The following is a 20,263-nucleotide window of genomic DNA, read 5'->3' as shown; positions in this document are numbered from 1 at the left end:
AACTAACAATTTCAAGACAAACTGTGACAACAAAACAAACTTTGCTGTTAACAGTTCAAAACATCTGAAAATTGTACCATTTTAAGATGAGTTATATATATATATATATATATTTATACTACAGGGCCGTTGAATGCTTGAATCTGATTGGCTGATGAACGTTCCAGAGGTATGCATTATATTCAGGGATACGCACGGCGAACGTAGTTCCAGGCAGCTTTAGACCGCAGTGCATGTCTATATCACTTCGCCATACGATTTCAGTTATTTCAAAGGTCCTTACAGCCCAAAACAGCAAAATAACTAAAACCCACAATAACACTGGCCAAGCTAATAAATACAGTAAACATCAGGATAAAAACGACACATTATTTCCATGTTTTTTTCCACATTATATTACGTTTTATCATGTACGGAAAGCACAAACTCTTTTTTTCTCGCCCTCTCTCACTCACCTCACAGACGCACACACATAACGTTACAGTTTGCACTCGCGTTAGCATTCGCGCTAATGTTGTTAGCGCTGCTCTGACGATTAACAACTTAACAACGACATGACAGCTCCCAAACACGAGGAGACAACGGCGTGGTCTGGAAGAAAATGAACTTAAAGTTTAACTGTTAGTAGAGACGATGCTGCCAGTCACCCTTGAGAGACACAGACGTGAGAGAGGTAAAGTCATACACTTAGTTTCTCTCCCTCACTCTTTCCGTCTGTCTGCTTGTCTTTCGGTCTGTCTAAACTTCATTATTAACGGCATTATTTTGCTATTAACAGCCCAAGCGTCGTTACTAGTTCTAAAATGACGTTTTGGAACTAGCAACGAAGCTGTTGAATGATCTGCGTAAGAAATTAATCCTACTCACAATAGCGTTTTAAGGATGAAAACGGGACGAATGTCTTGAAATATATCATTTGATCGATGTCTTGAGGTGTGGTAACTGTAGTATAAGCGGAATAATTGACTTCGGGCCGTAGAATTCTACGAAAATAATGCACACCCGAGGTGTAACGGCCACTCCGCTTCGCGTCGTGACCGCATCACCACCTCGGGTGTGCATTATTTTCTAAGAATTCTACGGCCCGTCGTCAATTATTCCTTACATATATATATATATATATATATATATATATATATATATACCGCCCCATTACAATACTCAACTAGATTTTTAAAGATATTTTGAAAGAATGAAGCGTTTATAGAGCACTTTGTGTATTACTGTACACCCACATGAACTGTTTTCATGTTCATGTTAATTCACAGTACATAAACTAATGTGAAAAGATACTAATTTACCTTTAAACAATATATGAATACTTTTTTTAGCTTAATATTAATTAACATTAATAAATGTTATTTAATTATTGTTATAACTAATATAGTTAATGTTAACAAATGAAACTGGATGGCAAAATTGTATATATTGTGTGTATGTGTCTGTGTGTTGATTTAAAAATGTAACCCTTTCAATTCAGTAAACTTTAAATCCAAACTGGCAGAGGGTTACTGTGAATGCATGTGCCAACTGGGCACCGTTTTCCTAATTGATTCTTAGTTATGTAGCGCTTAAGAGTGATGTCTTATAAGAGGAGTCACCAGCAAAGCAATATCCACACACAAATTGTGCAGATAGGTAACGATGACATTTAAGCAGAAATGGTGGACATAATGCAAGCAATAATAACATTTTGTTATCATCATGAATTACATGTTCTTATCATCATCATCAGAATATAGGGAAAATGTAGCATATTGGTTCACAGTTGGCATTATCTGAAGTCCTTGCAGGGGGTTAGGTTTATAGCAAACTCCTCCTAGAGATTTAATGAAATCAACATTATATTTGGTCAGTCTGATCTAGAGGCCTTAGAGATGTTAAATTGCAAAGATCTTGAGTTTTCATTAAAGGGCGTGTCCGTGGCGGCCTGACAAAGTTTGTTGTTTCATCATGGGCATAGAAGTTGTTATAACTCAGCCATAAAATGTCCGATCTGCCTCAAACTTCACAGGTTTGGTAAGAGTCCTGGTCTAAAGACACCTAAAGGCCAATATTCCATATTCCATATTCCACGTGTTCTAAAGGCATATGGTAGGGTTTGCAGAGAGAGAGAAAAAAAAAGCAAAAATGCAATCTATCATTAAGCCAAAATCTCCAGTCATTCGATTTGTGCATTTATACATATGTGTTCAGAGATAGTCAGACGGTGATATACAGCCTAGAATCACTAAAAGACACTCACTTTAACTTTTGATCTCACAAGGTTTTCTTATTTACAGTTTCTTATAATGTCTTATTACCATCACATCTACACTTTGTTAGAGAAGATTCTTGAGCAGTGGATTCTAACTTAGACACTTCTGGTCACTGCGTTCGAGGAATTAACAGATATGTCAGTGATTGGCTGCATTGTTAAACACTGCTAATATGTTTCTGCAATATCAGAAGGGCCCCCCTGATTTCCCGGGCCCTAAGTGGCCGCTTACACTCTTAAAAATAAAGGTCCTTCATGATGCCATAGAAGAACCTTTTTTGTCTAAACGGGTCTATAAAGAACCTTCAACATCTGAAGAAACTTTCTGTTTCACAAAAGTGGCGAAAAGAAGGTTCATCAGATTATAAAAAGGTAAGAGATGGTTCTGTGAAGAACCCTTTAAAGCACCTTTATTTTTAAGAGTGTTCCTCACTTATAGGTTAAGTTCGCCTACTTATAGCCTACTCTCTCGAGTTGAATGGAGATATATACAAAATGATGCTGAATTGTCATTTTTGAGAGGCATTCACGTAAACGTACTCGGTTATGTCTTAGGTGAATGTAAACAGTTGGGAGAACATTGGGCATATATCATGCCCAATACTTTGCAACCGCACATCCGTATTTAAAGGGACAGCAGCTTAATTTAGTTGCTGTTGTCTGTGGCATTACTGTTAATCAAGCAGCAAAAGAAAGAGAGAAAGTCAATCACAGACCTTGACTGAATCACTTTAGTAGCCCTAATACAGACTGTTAATACAGATGTCTAAATGTATTTATATACTGTAAATAAATATGTCTGTTTAAAAGAATGAAGAAACAAGTTATGAAGACTGCATAATTAGCATATATAACCATTGGTATTGCATTGAAAATAAGACTATGTTCTTGTTTCTTTATGAGAAGTGGTTTCATTTAATTATACTATAAATCATATTTAATTATAATATAATAAATATGTGTCTATTGTGGCGTCTGGGCGCGAATCAGACAATTCAGGCAATTTGATTAGAAGATCTGAAACACTTCTAAAGACCCAAATTCCACAAGAGGCCCCATCATAAATCTGACGTTTGATTCCATGTTGCCAGCCAGCTTGAAGCAACCAACTAACTATAGAAGCTTAGGGTGTACTCACACTAGGCACGGTTGCCATGAACCGGGCCCGAGTATGATTGTCCCCCTCCCCACTCCCCCTCTGGCCTGCACTCACATAGGGTTTCAGCATTCGTGCCGGAGCACGCTTACGTCATTATGGTTTGACGGTTTCAGGATAACAGGAAGAGTGGCGCGCGCGCTGAACGCAATTTAGTCCATCGCTTTTTTACTTTGTGGATAGTAGTTTTGAGTCATTTGTTCCGTGGTGGTCCACAGCCTATTGTTAAACATGTCTATCGCGTTTGTGGCACGAAACTTTTCGCGCAATCGTGCTGCTTGTATGAGGAGGTTTGCAAGGTACCAGCTAAAGTGCAGCAAGGACTTCACAGCTTTGATTATGAACAATAAAAACGCTGATTATCTCGCAAAAAAGCGACATCACGCGTCCTGTTCCGTGCTCCAGCACGGTTAGCGCTCACACTGCATGCGAACCGCGCCCGAGTCCAACTGAACCGTGCTCTGGCCCACCTCTTCCAAGCGGGCCAGGGCCGGCTAAACGAGCCACGTCTGGGCACGGTTCGGAGCACTCACACTAGTCAAACGAACCGCGCTTTGGTGGTCAAACGCACTCGGGCACGGTTCAAACTGCCAAGTGTGAGTACACCCTTAGAACAACTTGCAACATTAACACACAAGGACACTTGTTGATAATCCTAAGGAAGAAGATTTTGGGCAAGTAACCAAGATTAATGGTCAAAGAGATTCACATCATGAGCATCATACGAGGAAAATCATTAGAGATTTTAATTGGTTGGCTTCCCCACTCAGGACAGAGACTGAAATTCCTTACGTTCACAGTATGGCACAAAAACTGCCTTTTCATTTACATATACACCTAAATGGTGCTAAAATGACTTATGAGCAACTCATCATTTCTATGCATAACTTTCTACCACTTATGTAACCCACGCATTTGTCTATTATGTTTTAATCACTCGCTGTGAGTGTCCTTTTTGATAACTATTGAAAAGCTTAATGGTTTATATTGGTGTTTGGTATGCCTGAACTTGAAATTGCATTCTTGAAATGTTCCTATAATTCAGTTCTTTGTAAAATGTATTGTAGTCTTGTTATAGAAATCACATCCGAATTTGACTCTGCAAAGAGCGGGAAAATTGGGACCACGGGACTGATAAGATAACATTGTGATTTATAGTTTGGGAGGAGAATTCAGCAGTACCCCGACTTACGACATTGTTTTAATTGGTCAAGACACCATTTGGGATATGTCCAAAAGCTGAGTTTAAATACTCAGGACACCCTCAAATCTCGCTCTTGCTCTCTTACTCTTCGCCCTTCTTTGTGCCGCCGCGTTTCGACACTGTTAGCGTTTGTTGAACGCTCCCTGGCCTGCATGTCAGCTGCTCCTCTAAAGGAAACATGAGGAGATCTTTACACTTCCATCTTTTACTGTACTTCTTTTATTTCTTTCCGTTGAGAGTTTCGTGTTCTGGTTAAGTTTTGCCGCAAGCCGTGGCCCAAACGTCTGTGCCGACCTGAAACTTAACCAGCGCACAACTCCGCATCAGCAAGATTTCCCATCTGACGACCACTGAACTTCCAATCAATCAGCAACCTCGGGAAACCCCTTTCTGGAACGACGTGACGAAAGGAATTCCCTCAACACAAAGGCAACGCAAGTACAACCTCCGGATTCTAGCTGAACTGGTGCATTTGATATAAAGTTTAATAACCTCATTGAGAGACTCAATACGAGGGTTAATAAAGTGATTGATGGTTGTTCAGGTCTAGGCAATTGCACATATTGCCATAAACTTGGGACTTCATATTCTCATTCCTTTTTAACTCATTCTTTCTTCACTCTCTCTTTCTACAACCTGTGTGAATGTGTGTGTTTATGTGTTAGACTAGTTTGTATGTTTTAGGTTTATCCAATAAAATTGTGTTCTTATTAGAAAAGATAAGTATCTTGTGTTTTTTGCTTACAAGTTAATGTCTTAAACTGTCAATTTTGCTACTGTGCTAATATATAGTGTTTTCACTATATTCTGGATAGTAATATCCATTGTAGAGTAACGTTGTTCGGCTCGTCCCATGAATCGCGCGCCGACTCTGAACAGCCGTAAAACAGCGACACTGTTCAAATTCCCTGTTGAATCATATTTGATTCCCTTTGAGCTAAATATTAAATGTAATAACACTACACTGTCATGATGAAACTTAATATTTAACTGTATACAATGAGTTTGTTAATTTTAGAGAAATGCATAATAAATGCATTACAATGTAAATACCCTCGTTAGATTTTAGCCAACTAAAATCTCATGAAGATCTCCTAAAGTAGACTAAAACAATTCAGATAACTAAAACTAAATGGCATTTTAGTCAAAAGACTATGACTAAGACTAAATCAAAACTTGCTGTCAAACACCGGATTAAAGATGAAGAGGCTGCGATGTCAAAACAACATCCAAAATGGCAAAAAGTATTTTTTTTATATAGGTATAGCTTAAAAAATAACAGCAAAACAACCTTCTTTTGAATCAGAATTAGAATGAGCCTTATTTCCAGATATGTTTACATATACGTGGAATTTGTTTTCATGACAAAGTCTTCCACAGTGCAACAAAATGACAGCGACAGGACAAAACAGTAAATATGGAATAACATAAACAAACTGACAATTATATGTACACGTATATTATGTGCACATTCAAATTGCAAACCAAGTTTGTGTGTTAGATAAATACATGTTTAAATGTATTAATAGCGTTGTGTTTCACAATTATTGTCAAGTGTTCATAAAATGGTTTGCCTGTGGGAAGAAACGGTTCCTGTGTCTGGCTATTCTGGTGCTCGGTGGTCTGTAGCGTCAACCAGATGGTAACAGCTCAAAGAGGGATGTGAGGGATGCTGGATGTGAGAGGTCTAGAGTGATTTTGCTAGCCCTTTTGCTTACTCTGAATGAGTACAGTTCTTGGAGAATAGGGAGGGTCGTACCAATGATTCATCCAGACTATCAGACGTAGTCTTCTGAGGTCAGATTCGGTGGCTGAGCTGAACCAGACAGCTATAGAGCATATAGGACGGATTGAATGATGGCGGATAAGTACTGTTTCAACAGTTCCTGTGGCTGGTTGAACTTCCTCAGTTGGTAAAGAAAGTACAGCTTTTACTGGGCCTTTAATGGTGTCAATGTGAGTGTAAAGTAAAGAAAAGAAACAAAATGTGCTTGCCACAAATCCGAAGTGCGTCACAAAAATAAACCAAAACTCAACAATTTCACACAAACATGATAAATATATCTAGAAACTTTGAAGTGTATCATTTTAAGTGTCTGCGTTTTGCTTATTTGACGTGACGTGAAGTGATTTATATGAATTTAGTTCCTTTGAAATATAAATCATAGGAGTTTCAGATAGTTTCAGATGATAGGAAATGCGGTATAGCAAATTATTTCTCAGGCACTTTGAAAACCCCTGTTTACAGTATGATGCATCTGAACTAATTCATATTTTACAGCTCAAGATAAAACAACAACAACAACAACCACACGCACAACTAAAGGTACATTATTACTGTCTTTCTCACATCAGCGTAATGCAGTGCATAATTCTAGAGTTATCTTGCTTGTTAACTAAATCAAATATGATTGTAAATAAAAAATAAATATAATTGTATGATTGTCAAATTCTACAGTATGATTTACTGAACTAACATTCATGTTTACAGCTCAAGATACAACAACGACATCAGTGATTCAAGTCTGCACTACAAAATCTCAAGATTCCTCAATTCTAAAAACACCAAAAACTTCTACAGATCAAAGTGCTGCTGATTAAGCCATTATTATTGATGTTATTGTGGATGCATTGATTTGGACTCTAATAGTCATCAATACCTGACTGTGACTATCTCTTCTTCGGGCAAAGTGATTTATGTTTCTGTTTCCGCCGCTGCATTCGTTGTTTTCATTCTTGCTGTTCTCTGGCTGATCTGGAGAAATAAAAGAGCTGGCGAGTTTCCAGATTTCCTCATTTCTAACAATTACAGAAAAAGTTTAGATCTCACTTTATTGAAGAGCAAACAAGAAACATTTGAGATTATCAAACCGGTTTAGTAATGTAATGTAAATTTCTAAATTCGTTTCTATCATTCATTTGAACAGTTTTGAAATCTGAATGTCATTCGCATTGTTAGCCTCCAGGGTTTTGCAAGTGTGTTTTATCATAAATACTCATATTGTTTATCTCATATGAGTATTATTTATTCTTTTTTTTTTTAGGGTAATAAAAGAGAGACTGGTGGACCATCAGTGAGTTTAGTAATGCCCGTGATTTAGATTTGATTCCCTTTCGGGAACTCCACACTGCGTCATCAACGCTCTGGGGAATGCCATTGGCGAACCCGCCTCTGAATCAGTCTGTAACCAATAGAACGACGGGAGTGACGTCACCGGCGCGGTGACGTCAGCGACCAGGAAGTATATAAGCACGTGCGTTTCAAACCGGCTTCAGCTTTTGTCATTCAGCGAAGCGCTCTATGTTGGTCTGTTTGTCTGGTAATTCATTGCTGTTTTTTGTGCCAGTTTGCACAGCTTTTGTTTGAGCAATGTCTGCCAAAAGGGGAAAGAAATTAGATATTTCTAAGGCGGTTCAGCAGCCACACAGAATGTGTGTTCCTCCTTGCCAGCGATTCATCGTTGGTGGGGACACACACAGGATGTGTGTGTTCTGCTTGGGAGCGGAGCATGCTCAGTCAGCCCTTGAGGGGGTTGGCTGTCCGCAGTGTGAACGTCTTCCACTGCGGGTGCTTCGTTCCCGGAGGGCTCTCTTCGAGGAGGGAGCCTTCACCAGCGTTCCTCGCGGGTCTGGCCCCGCTTCCGCCGAGGCGGAGCGGCAGCTGCACTCGTGGGGTTCGCAGATCGATCTGTTGGAGGGTATGGAGACGGGTGATCCCCTATCTCCTTCCTCACCCAGCAGATCGGTTGATCTCCTCCTGGATGCGGAAGCCCGCACTGCGGTTTCTTCCCCCCGGGAGGAGGTCTCAACACTCCTCTTATCTTCCTCCGAGGAGGTTGATGTAGAGAGTGTTGATCTTCTTCAACCGCCTACGAAATCCCCACAATTTGAGGAGCTCCTGGAGGTGGTAACTCGTGCGGTAGCCAGACTTAACATCAGCTGGCCCGCCGAGCAAACCCATGAGCCGCCAGAAAGCAAGTTAGATGAACGCTTTCTGCGGACACGCAAGCCACCTCCAGGGCGGAGCCTTCCGTTTTTCCCTGATCTCCACAGTGAGCTGTCGAGATCATGGGAGAAACCATTCTCGGCCCGTGTTTTCACCCCCTCCTCCGGTTACTACGGTAACGTGGGAGGGGTCGAGGAGCACGGGTACAAGATGATGCCAGCAGTTGAACAGACGCTCGCGAGCTATCTGTCTCCTGCAGCGGCATCATCTTTGAAGGCTCCGACCTTGCCCACCAAGCCTCTTAAACTAACATCTAGCTTGTTGGGCAAGGGGTACGCGGCAGCGGGTCAGGCTGGGTCATGTCTGCACACTATGTCTGTGTTGCAGGCATACCAGGCCGACCTGCTCAAGGATTTAGACGACGGCAGGGAGGTGAATGTGTCAGAATTGCGGCGTACAGCAGATCTCGCTCTCCGCGCCACTAAGGAGACCGCCCGTGCTATTGGGCGGTCTATGGCAGCCCTTGTGGTCGCGGAGAGGCACCTCTGGTTGTCCCTGTCCGATATGAAGGAAAAGGACAGGGCCCTCCTGCTGGACGCCCCAATTCAGTCTCCTGGCCTGTTTGGCGACTCAGTCGATGCGGTCGTCAGCAGGTACCAGGAGGCTCGCAGACAAACTGCAGCCTTTCAGCAGTACCTCCCTCGCCGTGTCTTTTCCTCTGGGGCTGCTGGACGGGAGCAGCCCCAGCCGCGTACCAGCTCCTCACGCCGCGAGGCGCAGAAAGCGAGCGTTGCTACCCGCACCCCTCCCAGACCAAGGGGACGGGGTAAGCAGCGCTCCAAGTCGGGGGCCTCCAAGACTAGGCCCGACCTGAGGGTCGTGCTTCAGTCGAAGAGGTCCTCGGCTAAGCGGCCCTGACTGTTGTGGCTCAGGGCCGTTGAGGGCAGCCCCTCTCGGGGGGAAATGGGGTCCACCACATCTTATGGTGCCCATTTCTCCTCGGGGCCCTCAGGAGACCAGTCAGCTAACCCTGCCAGTGTTTCAGGGCGCGACAGTCTCGCACAGACCTCTGCTGGTGGTCCCGCCCGGCAACGTAGCGGACCCAGTAAGTTTGTCACCCCCACGGGGGTCCTCAGAGCAGTTAATTCAGGTGTCGCCTGCCAGTCAGCTGTTACAGGCCACCGAATTAATTCCTCAAAATTTACCAGAAACCAGCCTCGAGAGGCTGGTTCCCTTAGTACACTTTCTGGCAGCGTGGAAACTACTGCCGAATGTGTCTCCATGGGTCCTGCGTACTGTAGAAAGAGGGTATCAAATTCAGTTCGGCGCCCCGGCGCCGCCCTTCAACGGGGTATTTCCTACTACGGTAGGCCCCGAGCAGGTTCTGGTAATGGAACAAGAAGTAGATTCTCTTCTGAGGAAGGAGGCCATCGAGGTGGTCCCTCCTCAGTTCAGAGAATCCGGGTTCTACAGCCGGTACTTCATTGTTCCCAAGAAGGATGGAGGGCTGCGGCCCATCTTAGATCTCAGACAGCTGAACCGCTCAGTCAGAAAACTGAAGTTCAGTATGTTAACTGTCAAACAGGTCGTGTCTCAAATCAGGTCCGAGGACTGGTTTGTCACGATAGATCTCAAAGATGCGTACTTTCACGTCTCCATCCTTCCTCAGCACAGGAAGTTTCTCAGGTTCGCTTTCAGGGGCAAAGCTTACCAATACAGAGTTCTTCCTTTCGGCCTAGCACTCTCACCCCGAACGTTCACAAAGTGTATGGATGCTGCTCTGGCTCCTCTGCGACTCCAGGGCATCCGTATACTCAACTACATAGACGACTGGCTGATCCTAGCCAGCTCAGAACAGTTAGCAGTCCAGCATCGAGATGCTGTTCTCGCTCACATGGAAGCTTTGGGGTTGAGACTCAACACCAAGAAAAGTGTGCTGTCTCCTTTACAGAGAACCACTTATCTAGGTGTCGTATGGGATTCGACCACGATGCAGGCACGTATGTCTCCTGCTCGGATCGAGTCGATCCTTACTGCAGTAAATGCGGTCAAGCTAGGCCTGTCACCCACTGTCAAACAGTTTCAAGTACTGTTAGGTCTTATGGCAGCAGCAGCCAACGTAATACCTTTTGGCCTGCTGCACATGAGGCCGCTACAGTGGTGGCTCAAGACCAAGGGTTTTTCCCCGAGGGGAAATCCTTTCCGCAAGATCAAGGTCACGCGGCGATGCCTTCGTGCCTTGAACATGTGGAAGAAACCTTGGTTTCTGTCTCAGGGCCCGGTTCTGGGAGCACCGTGTCGCCGCGTCACGCTAGCGACGGATGCATCCCTCTCCGGGTGGGGAGCGGTCATGAGTGGCCGCTCGGCCTCCGGCCTGTGGACCAGTCAGCACCTCTCATGGCACATAAATTGCCTGGAGATGTTGGCGGTCTTCAAGGCTTTGAGGCACTTCCTCCCAGACCTGAGAAACCGCCATGTGTTGGTCCGCACCGACAACACAGCGGTGGTTTATTATATCAACCACCAAGGAGGTGTGCGGTCACGCCCCTTATGCAAGCTGGCGTCCCATATCCTTCTGTGGTCCCAGGAGAAACTCCTCTCTCTGAGTGCAGTTCACATTCCTGGACATCTCAACGTGGGGGCAGACGTCCTGTCGAGGCAGGGGCAAGTAAAGCCCGGGGAATGGATGCTTCACCCGCAGGTGGTGAAGCAGATATGGAGAGTGTTTGGCCAGGCTCAGGTGGACCTCTTTGCGACTCAAGAGACTTCGCAGTGTCCCCTCTGGTACTCTCTAGTGCCTCCAGCTCCACTTGGGCTGGACGCCATGGTACAGACGTGGCCGAGGCTCCGTCTGTACGCCTTTCCCCCGTTCACTCTGCTCCCGGGAGTTCTAGAAAGAGTACGCCGGTACGGAGTCAGTCTACTATTAGTAGCCCCATACTGGCCGACCCGAGTATGGTTCTCGGACATCATAGCCCTCCTAGACGGCTCTCCTTGGGAGATTCCGTTCAGGAGGGACCTTCTTTCTCAGGCTGGGGGCGCAATTTGCCACCCCCACCCAGAGAAGTGGAAACTATGGGTGTGGCCCCTGAGGGGGCGCATCTCATAAGTGAGGGTCTCTCAACTGAGGTTGCGGAGACCATCCTTCACTCTAGAGCTCCCTCTACAAGGAAACTTTATGACCTGAAGTGGAAACTCTTTACTTCATGGTGTAGAGAGCGACACGCTGACCCAGTCCACTGCCCAGTTGGTACAGTGCTGGAGTTCCTGCAGTCTCGCTTCTCCACCGGGATAGCCCACTCCACCCTGAAGGTTTACGTGGCGGCTTTATCGGCCTTCCACGCCCCTCTCGGTGGCCTGTCTTTGGGTAGGAACCCCCTGGTCATACGGTTCCTTCGCGGTGCACTCAGGTTGAGGCCTCGGGTGAACCCCAGAATCCCCACGTGGGATCTCGCTGTGGTGCTTGAAGCCCTCTGTAGGCCTCCATTCGAGCCCTTAGAGGAGATTTCAGACCGCTTCCTTACTATTAAGAGGGCGCTGCTGTTGGCTCTTACTTCTCTGAGGAGAGTAGGAGACCTTCAGGCCCTTTCAGTGGCCCCTTCTTACATTGACTTTGCGCCCGGTTTGGCCAAAGCATTCCTCTACCCTAGACCCGGGTACGTACCGAAGGTACCGACAGCAGTACCACAGCCAGTCACCCTGCAGGCCTTTTACCCTCCTCCATTCGTGGAGAGCGACCATCGGAAGTATAATTGTATGTGTCCAGTGCGAGCATTGGACACATACGTCCACAGAGCTGCCCTGTGGCGAAAATCAGAGCAACTTTTGGTCTGCTACGGTCCCCCTAAGAGGGGGCTCCCTGCAACTAAACCCACTATCAGTAGATGGATCGTAGATGCCATAACTACAGCTTATGAGTCCTCTGGCCTCCCATCACCGATGGGCATCAAGGCTCACTCTACCCGAGGCATGGCGGCCTCGAAAGCTCTGATGGCAGGTGTCCCTATCCAGGACATCTGCAGTGCGGCGGGTTGGTCTACACCTTTGACCTTCGTTAGGTTCTACGAGCTAGACCTACGAGCCACTCCAGGCTCCTCTGTCCTAGCTGACAGGAGTTATACCTCGTGAGCCTGAGGGCCGAGGTAGAAGTTCCCTCTTCGCTGGGTACCCCCCAGGCAGAGATGTAATTTCGCTCGCGTCCTGGCAGTTTCCCAGGCGGAGCCCATGCCAGTGCCCTGGCCACAAGTTTCCAGGCACTACTTGTGTCCCTCTTGTCCGGGTGCGCCCCGACAAAGGACTATTGTCTCCTCGTGTGCCCGAGGGCCGAGGACGACTCCTTCCTCTCGGTCTGGTTGGTCACCAGACAGAGGCCTCCACCTCGTGTGCCCGAGGGCCGAGGTGTTCTTGCATTCCCTCTTCGCTGGGCACGTCCCAGGCAGAGATGTAATTCTACTCGCGTCCTGGCAGTTTTCCAGGCGGAGCCATTCCAGTGCTCTGGCCAGAAGTTTCCAGGCACCACTTGGGTCCCTCTTGATCCGGGTAAGCCCCGACAAAGGACCATCCTTTCTCCTCGTGTGCTCGAGGGCCGAGGAGAACCCCCTCTCTGGCTGGTGACCAGACTGGGGTGTATGACCAAAATCTCGTGAGCCCGAGGGCCGAGGTTTATCCCTCTTCGCTGGGTACGTCCCAGGCAGAGATGTAATACCGCTTGCGTCCTGGCAGTTTCCCAGGCGAAGCAACCTGGTGTTCCGGTACCCCCAGACACCTCTTGTCCCTCTACGTCTGGCTGGTCCCCAGACAGAGGTGGACTCCTTTCCTCGTGTGCCCGAGGGCCGAGGCGGATCAGATCCCTCTTCGCTGGGAGTTTCCCAGGCAGAGATGTAATACTGCTTGCGTCCTGGCAGTTTTCCAGGCGGAGCCAATCCAGTCCCTCCTGTGCTGGCTGTTCCCCAGACGGAGTTTTGGACTATTTCCTCGTGTGCCTGAGGGCCGAGGTTCTCATCTCTCTTCCTCTTCGCTGGGTGCGTCCCAGGCAGAGATGTCATCACACTCACGTCCTGGCAGTTCCAGGCGGAGTTCTTCTGGTCCCTCTTTGCTGGTGTCCCCAGACTGAGCGACCACTTTCCTCGTGAGCCCGAGGGCCGAGGTATATACCATCTCCCTCTTGCTCTGGCATTTATCCCGGACAGAGGTGTAATACTTCTCCTGTCCTGGCAGTTTCCCAGGCGGAGAACCATCAGTGCCCCTCAGGTAAGTATCTTCTGGCACTGCCCTCTCGTTCTGGGCTGGTCCCCCAGACAGAGGGATATTGTCTCTCTTGTCCTGGTAACCCCAGGCAGAGAGCTCTTCCTGGCCTGATCCACCAGAAGCAACGCTTTCCTTTTTCCTTTCCCAGACAAACACCACTGGGCAGGAACTTGGAATTATGGATAGTTGGTATATCGTTCCCCAGAGCGTTGATGACGCAGTGTGGAGTTCCCGAAAGGGAACGTCCCAGGTTACGTATGTAACCCTGGTTCCCTGAGGGAACGAGACACTGCGTCTCTGACCATAATTCCCGCATTCCTGCCGCGCTTCGCTTCATTCCTGGAAGCTGAAGCCGGTTTGAAACGCACGTGCTTATATACTTCCTGGTCGCTGACGTCACCGCGCCGGTGACGTCACTCCCGTCGTTCTATTGGTTACAGACTGATTCAGAGGCGGGTTCGCCAATGGCATTCCCCAGAGCGTTGATGACGCAGTGTCTCGTTCCCTCAGGGAACCAGGGTTACATACGTAACCTGGGACGTTTCTTGTTAAAGCTCAAAAAAGTGTTATTTTTGCCGTTTTTAATGGTTTGTTTTCTGAAGGTCAAAGCTGAGAATGAAGATAAAGTGACGTATGAAACAATCAACATGTCCAATTCTACTGCAAGAGACAATGTGAATCAATTAAACGTTCAGCATTCAGTTCACTGTCTGTTCTATAATGTGATTCACTGAAAGCTGTTGTTGTAAATATTACAGTCATAGATGTATGTCTGATCTGTGTATTACACTGCAAAAAATTTGCTGTAAATTTTACAGTAAAATACTGGCAGCAGGGTTGCCAGCCGGTTACTGTAACATTTACAGCAGCATTGCTGTAATTTTAATTTACAGCATCATCCTGTATTTCCTGATTACAACAAATAACTGTATTTTTTACATTGTTGAGTTTTTTTTTACAGTATACTACTTTAATTTGTGTATTCTGTATTTGCAGTATTTATTTTCCAGATTGCTGAATATTAATGACTTGCAATTTAAACAATTTATTAACTGCATAAGCTTTAAACAATATTTAACTGCATAAAGTGTTGTATAGTATGAAACTCAGTGCACCTATTATTTAATAAAAAACAAAAATATTAATAATTTGACACATCTTAATCTTGATAAACAGGTCCAATTTTATTTAACATACAACTCTCAAATTTGCAGGAAAGAAATGTCATAGAACAGTGTATTTAGTATTATTCTGAATTCCAAAATAAATTGGGCATGGAAATATTTACTTGAAACATATATTACCCTGCAAAACTTTAAGTTTAACCAATATTTAGCCAAAGTTTAACCACAAAGGCAGTGATGAATTTTCACAACTTCACGAACAGTCCAACATGGCCAAACAACAAGGCCTCAAGTGAGTCCAACAAAACTTCTGATCAAAAAAGGAGAACAGTTCAGCTCCAGATGCTCCCCCATCCCAGGATGCAAAGAGTGGCTAAAAATATAGAAAATAACAAAAAGGGTAATACATTAGATATTTTACAAAACAATGATGCAGTCCGATACAGACAGAGGGATGACAGATACAGTCAAAGGCAGAGAGAGTGATGATTGTTACAGTTAGATCAGTATGATTTTTAATGTTCTTTAAAAAAAGTTGTGTATGTTCATCAAGACTGCATTTATTGAAACAAAACAGTAAGCTTGTGAAAGATTATTACAATTTAAAATAAGTTTTATATTTTACTATACTTTCCAATATAATTTATTTCTAAGATGCACAGCTGAATGTTTAGCATCCTTTACAGATCATTCTCATTTATTATCAATATCCTGATTTATTGCCAGTGTTATTGAAAATTTATTTAAAATATAGCTTTTATATAAACATATAAGTCTTTACAATCACTTGATCAATGAAAGGATCCTGAAAAAAGTATGACAGGTTATTAAAAATATTAAGCAGCACAACTGCTTCTAACATTGATAATAATTTAGCATTTACAATAATTTCATGGATCATGTGACACTAGAGTATTGATGCTGAAATTTCAGAAATAAATAACATTTTAAAGGATATTAAAATAGATAAAACATTATTTTAAATTGTAATAATATTTCACATTATATTTTTTTCTGTATTTTTGATCAAGGCAAGGCAAGGCAAGGCAAGTTTATTTATATAGCACATTTCATACACAATGGTAATTCAAAGTGCTGTACATAACAGGAATAGCATAAAATCATAGTCATAAAAATTTAAAATAATAATCACACAAACAGAAGAACATTTTAAATGATTTTAAAATTGATTTAAATTAATTAAACACAGTAGGAATGGTTAACAATAACAACAATAAAAAACAGAAAAATTGATTTTAAAATTAATTTGCACAGTAAAATGATTATACACAAGATAATGCAGTCTGTTCGGACGTAGCACAGTGCTCATTCAATAAATGCACAACTAAACAGGTGAGTTTTGAGTCTGCATTTAAATGTGGCTAATGTATTAGCACATCTGATCTCTTCTGGAAGCTGATTCCAACTGCGGGCGGCATAATAGCTAAAAGCGGATTCCCCTTGTTTTGTGTGAACTCTTGATATTACTAACTGACTCGATCCTAGTGATCGGAGTTGTCTGTCAGGTTTGTATAAAGTGAGCGTATTTGCAATGTATGTAGGTCCTAGGCCATTGAGTGCTTTATAAACGAGTAGAAGTACTTTAAAATCTATCCTAAACATAACTGGTAGCCAATGTAAGGACCTAAGGACTGGTGTAATATGCTCTGATTTTTTGGTTCTAGTCAGAATCCTGGCAGCAGCGATCTGTATGAGCTGCAGCTGTCTAATGGTCTTCTTGGGAAGTCCAGTGAGGAGACCATTACAATAGTCCACCCTGCTGGTGATAAACGCATGAACAAGTTTCTCCAAATCTTGACGGGAAACAAAACATCTAATTTTTGCAATGTTTTTGAGATGATAGTATGCTGATTTAGTTACTGCTTTAACATGACTACTGAAACTGAGGTCTGACTCCAGAATCACACCCAGATTCTTGACTTGATTTTTTGTTTTTTGACCCCTAGTGTCAAGATACGCATTTACCTTATGAACTTCATCTTTGTTTCCAAATGCTATGACTTCCGTTTTCTCCCTGTTTAACTGTAAAAAGTTTTGGCACATCCAACTGTTAATTTCATCAATGCATTGGCAGAGAGAGTCAATGGGGCTGTAGTCATTTGGCGATAAGGCTAGGTAAATCTGGGTATCATCTGCATAGCTGTGATATGCTATTTGGTTCTTTCTCATTATTTGACTTAGTGGGAGCATATACAGGCTGAACAACAGTGGCGCTAGAATTGAGCCTTGTGGGACTCCGCATGTCATGGATGTCCACTTAGACTTATGTTCTCCTATACTCATGTAAGATCAATCAAATGCAGCCTTGATGAGCTGAGAGTTGCGACACGCTTTGATCTCGCCGCCGCGCGTTCACGTGGTTCATTCACGTGGATACCATACCTCATAAAGATATTAAAATTATAACCTCAATGTAAAGCATAAAATAAGGTTTTTACAGATGGGACATGTAAATAAATAGAGCATTTAAATAATCTATTTGGATATTTTTCTCTTGTGGTTTTGTTTTTTATTGAAAACAGGAAAGAGCTGTCAGAGCAAAGTTGTTGTGTCTCAAATCCTACGATGGCACGCATTCAGCTGATGACGATGTAATAACATTCATTGTTAACCACGTACATTTCATTTAAGTTGTTTACGCTGCAGCTTGCAGATACTATTTATTTCAGAATTGTGAGGCTTATGATGTAGAAGTAGCTGCTCCTAATTCAACCTCTGCCACAAATTATTTGGAGCTGTAACTCTTTCAAAACGGTCATGCTGCAACCCATCCATTTTGCTTCACAGATTAAACTGATTTAAAGGAGAACTCCGGTGTTATATTGACCTAAAGTGTATTGAATCATGATACCGAGTGTGAACGTACCTTGCATATGTCATCTTGGTTTGTGTCCAGCTGTCCGAAATCTGGGGTCAGTTAGCCGATGCTCACAACAGGCTGTCTATGAGAGTCAACAGGGCATCGGAATAGCCATGTAAATAAATCACTGTTTTACGCCATTTACGAGGCACAAAGTAGCTCCACACTTCATTGGTAGACTTCCAAGGGCCCTGACATTTAAAACGAGACATTGAGAACTCAGAAAAAGCACCGGTAGTTTATTTACCTGGTAAATAAAATACGAGACTGTAAGGTTTGAATGCCCATATCTTGTAAAAACGATTTATTTCATTGTTTTGAAACAAAATAGCTTCTAGATAAACTTCCTGGGAATTTTAAGCTTTTTGCACTTAGAGATGAGTGTGTGTTATATAACTGTTTATTAATTCTGGTGCTTCTAGTAATTGTACAAAATACATTTTATGCACTTTATACATCTTACATCTACAACACATCTTTGCATAAAATATATTTTGACTAGGGCCAGTGGAGGGAATTTGGCCAGCACACCGGGGTTACACCCCTACTCTTTACGAGAAGTGCCATGGGATTTTTTGTAACCACAGAGAGTCAGGACCTCGGTTTAACATCTCATCCGAAGGACTCATCTGATGATCCGTAAGACACAGAATCAAAAATCGTTTTGTCTTCTTCTAAGAATCATTGGGTCATGCAGAGTCGAATGAAGCCCAAAAACAATAAATAATACATTTTTTTTTTTTTTTTTTATAGTTTGTTAAACCAATTTTTTCAAACTTATCCAAGATGGTTTGTCTGATTTCGCCAAAGTTGGCTCAGAACATCTTTGTTTGTGCAACATTGCATTTCAGTGCTTAAAAACATATTTTAGAAACCGTTACTCTGATACTGATTACAAAACCAGGAAATTTGAAAACATAGCGTGCCTGCTGTATACTAAAGCCCAAATGCCAACATGTTGATAGTAAGTGGCAAAAAAATGCAATCAAAGTCAGCCATTAATCATTTTTTGCTCCAAAACAAAATTAGATATTTTCACCAAATTTTTACACACATATGTATGGGCACACTCTAAGCACACAAAATTTGGCATGATTGCGCCTCTTGGTGGAGCAATGCATTGGTGTACCATTACAAACCTTTGTATGTACCACCAAGACCATGACCTGAAAGTACTCAAAATGTTTTTGAGACAGTGCCACCTTGTGGTCAAAAGTGACAACTGATTAAATCATATTACTAGCGGTTTTTTTTAATGAATTTTCACCCATTTGACTAAAATCACCTTAAAGTGGCTTCCTTTACTCATTATTGCAGTTGATTTGGTGCGTCACACTTCACTCCCCATTTTCCCTTTGGTGTGCTTGGCCCCCTAATTGCTCGTTGCAGCTATATTATCTACTTTTTAGAAAACACTGTTTAAAAAAAAAAAAAAAACTCTGACCTGAAGAACCTGAAGAAATAGTGATAACATCCTTTTTTATTTAAGAAGAACCTGAAGAAATAGTGATAACATCCTTTTTTATTTATTTTTAAAACAAATTCCAGGTGACCTTTTTTTCTTTTTATTCATATGGAGTTTATGGATATTTGCATGCAGTGTTCAAAAGATACAGTAATGTACAGATAGTTTGTAGAATAATCCTCTCTCTTTTGGTGATTTATTATTATTGTTATTATTTTATTGTGAATGATTGCTACTAACATTCTTAATAAAACATCTGCGGTTGTGTTTAATGTTTCATCTTTGCTGAGACATTTCTTACACATTTTCAGGTGTGTTTTTGTTCATGTCTTTTATTTTGTAATTTGCTGTATGTTTTTCCCTTGCCCTCAGTGTTCCTGTTATGTCTTTATTTAGTCCATGTCATTTTCTCATTGGTTCATTGTCCTGTCATGTGGTTTCAGTTCTGTTTGTTCATTTGTTTCCTGTTCATTATTTCTGTCCAGTCATTGGTTGCTTTCTATCACATGTTCCCTGTATTTGCTTCTCTGTTGTGTGTTGTGTTTCTGTGGAGCTGCTGGTGGTGAGTCTATTGTCATGTTATCTTAATGTTCATTGATAAGCCTTTGATTATTTTCTATGAGTTTAACTTTGAATATATTAAACTACACTTTGGTTTACATCTGGTTTGCCTCAGTAGGGTTTGTTACACAGATCAGGGGGCATCTCATAAAACAGGGGGGTGTTCCATAAAACAAGTTTACCAAAAAAGCCAGGCTTAGTTCAGTTAGTCTGACTTATTGTCACCTTAATTTGGCTCAAAATAACTGGAATAAGCCAGACCTACTTGGTAAACCTGTTTTATGAAACACCCTTCGTGAGCTGGTAATGTGAGGATATGATAAACTGTGAAGCAAAGCAACAAAGATGAATAAATAATGAAATTATTTATTATTATTAAATAAATATTATAATAATATATTAAAATATTAAATAAAAATATT

At 42.8% G+C, this 20,263-nt stretch overlaps 1 protein-coding gene across 1 annotated transcript in view; it reads left to right on the top strand.

Annotated features, from left to right (window-relative positions):
- The window catches only part of LOC141335413 (uncharacterized), a 90,560-nt gene that overhangs the window by 41,221 nt on the left and 29,076 nt on the right, over positions 1 to 20,263 (top strand). The window contains exon 6 of the mRNA XM_073840904.1: positions 6,899 to 6,943. Coding sequence (XP_073697005.1) covers positions 6,899 to 6,943 — 45 coding nt within the window. The remainder of the gene's footprint in view (positions 1 to 6,898; positions 6,944 to 20,263) is intronic.

This window comes from Garra rufa, chromosome 1 (genome assembly GCF_049309525.1).
Source record: "Garra rufa chromosome 1, GarRuf1.0, whole genome shotgun sequence".
Lineage (NCBI taxonomy): Eukaryota > Metazoa > Chordata > Actinopteri > Cypriniformes > Cyprinidae > Garra > Garra rufa.
The sequence above is the reverse complement of the archived record's forward strand: the minus strand, read 5'-3'. Positions and strand labels throughout refer to the sequence as shown.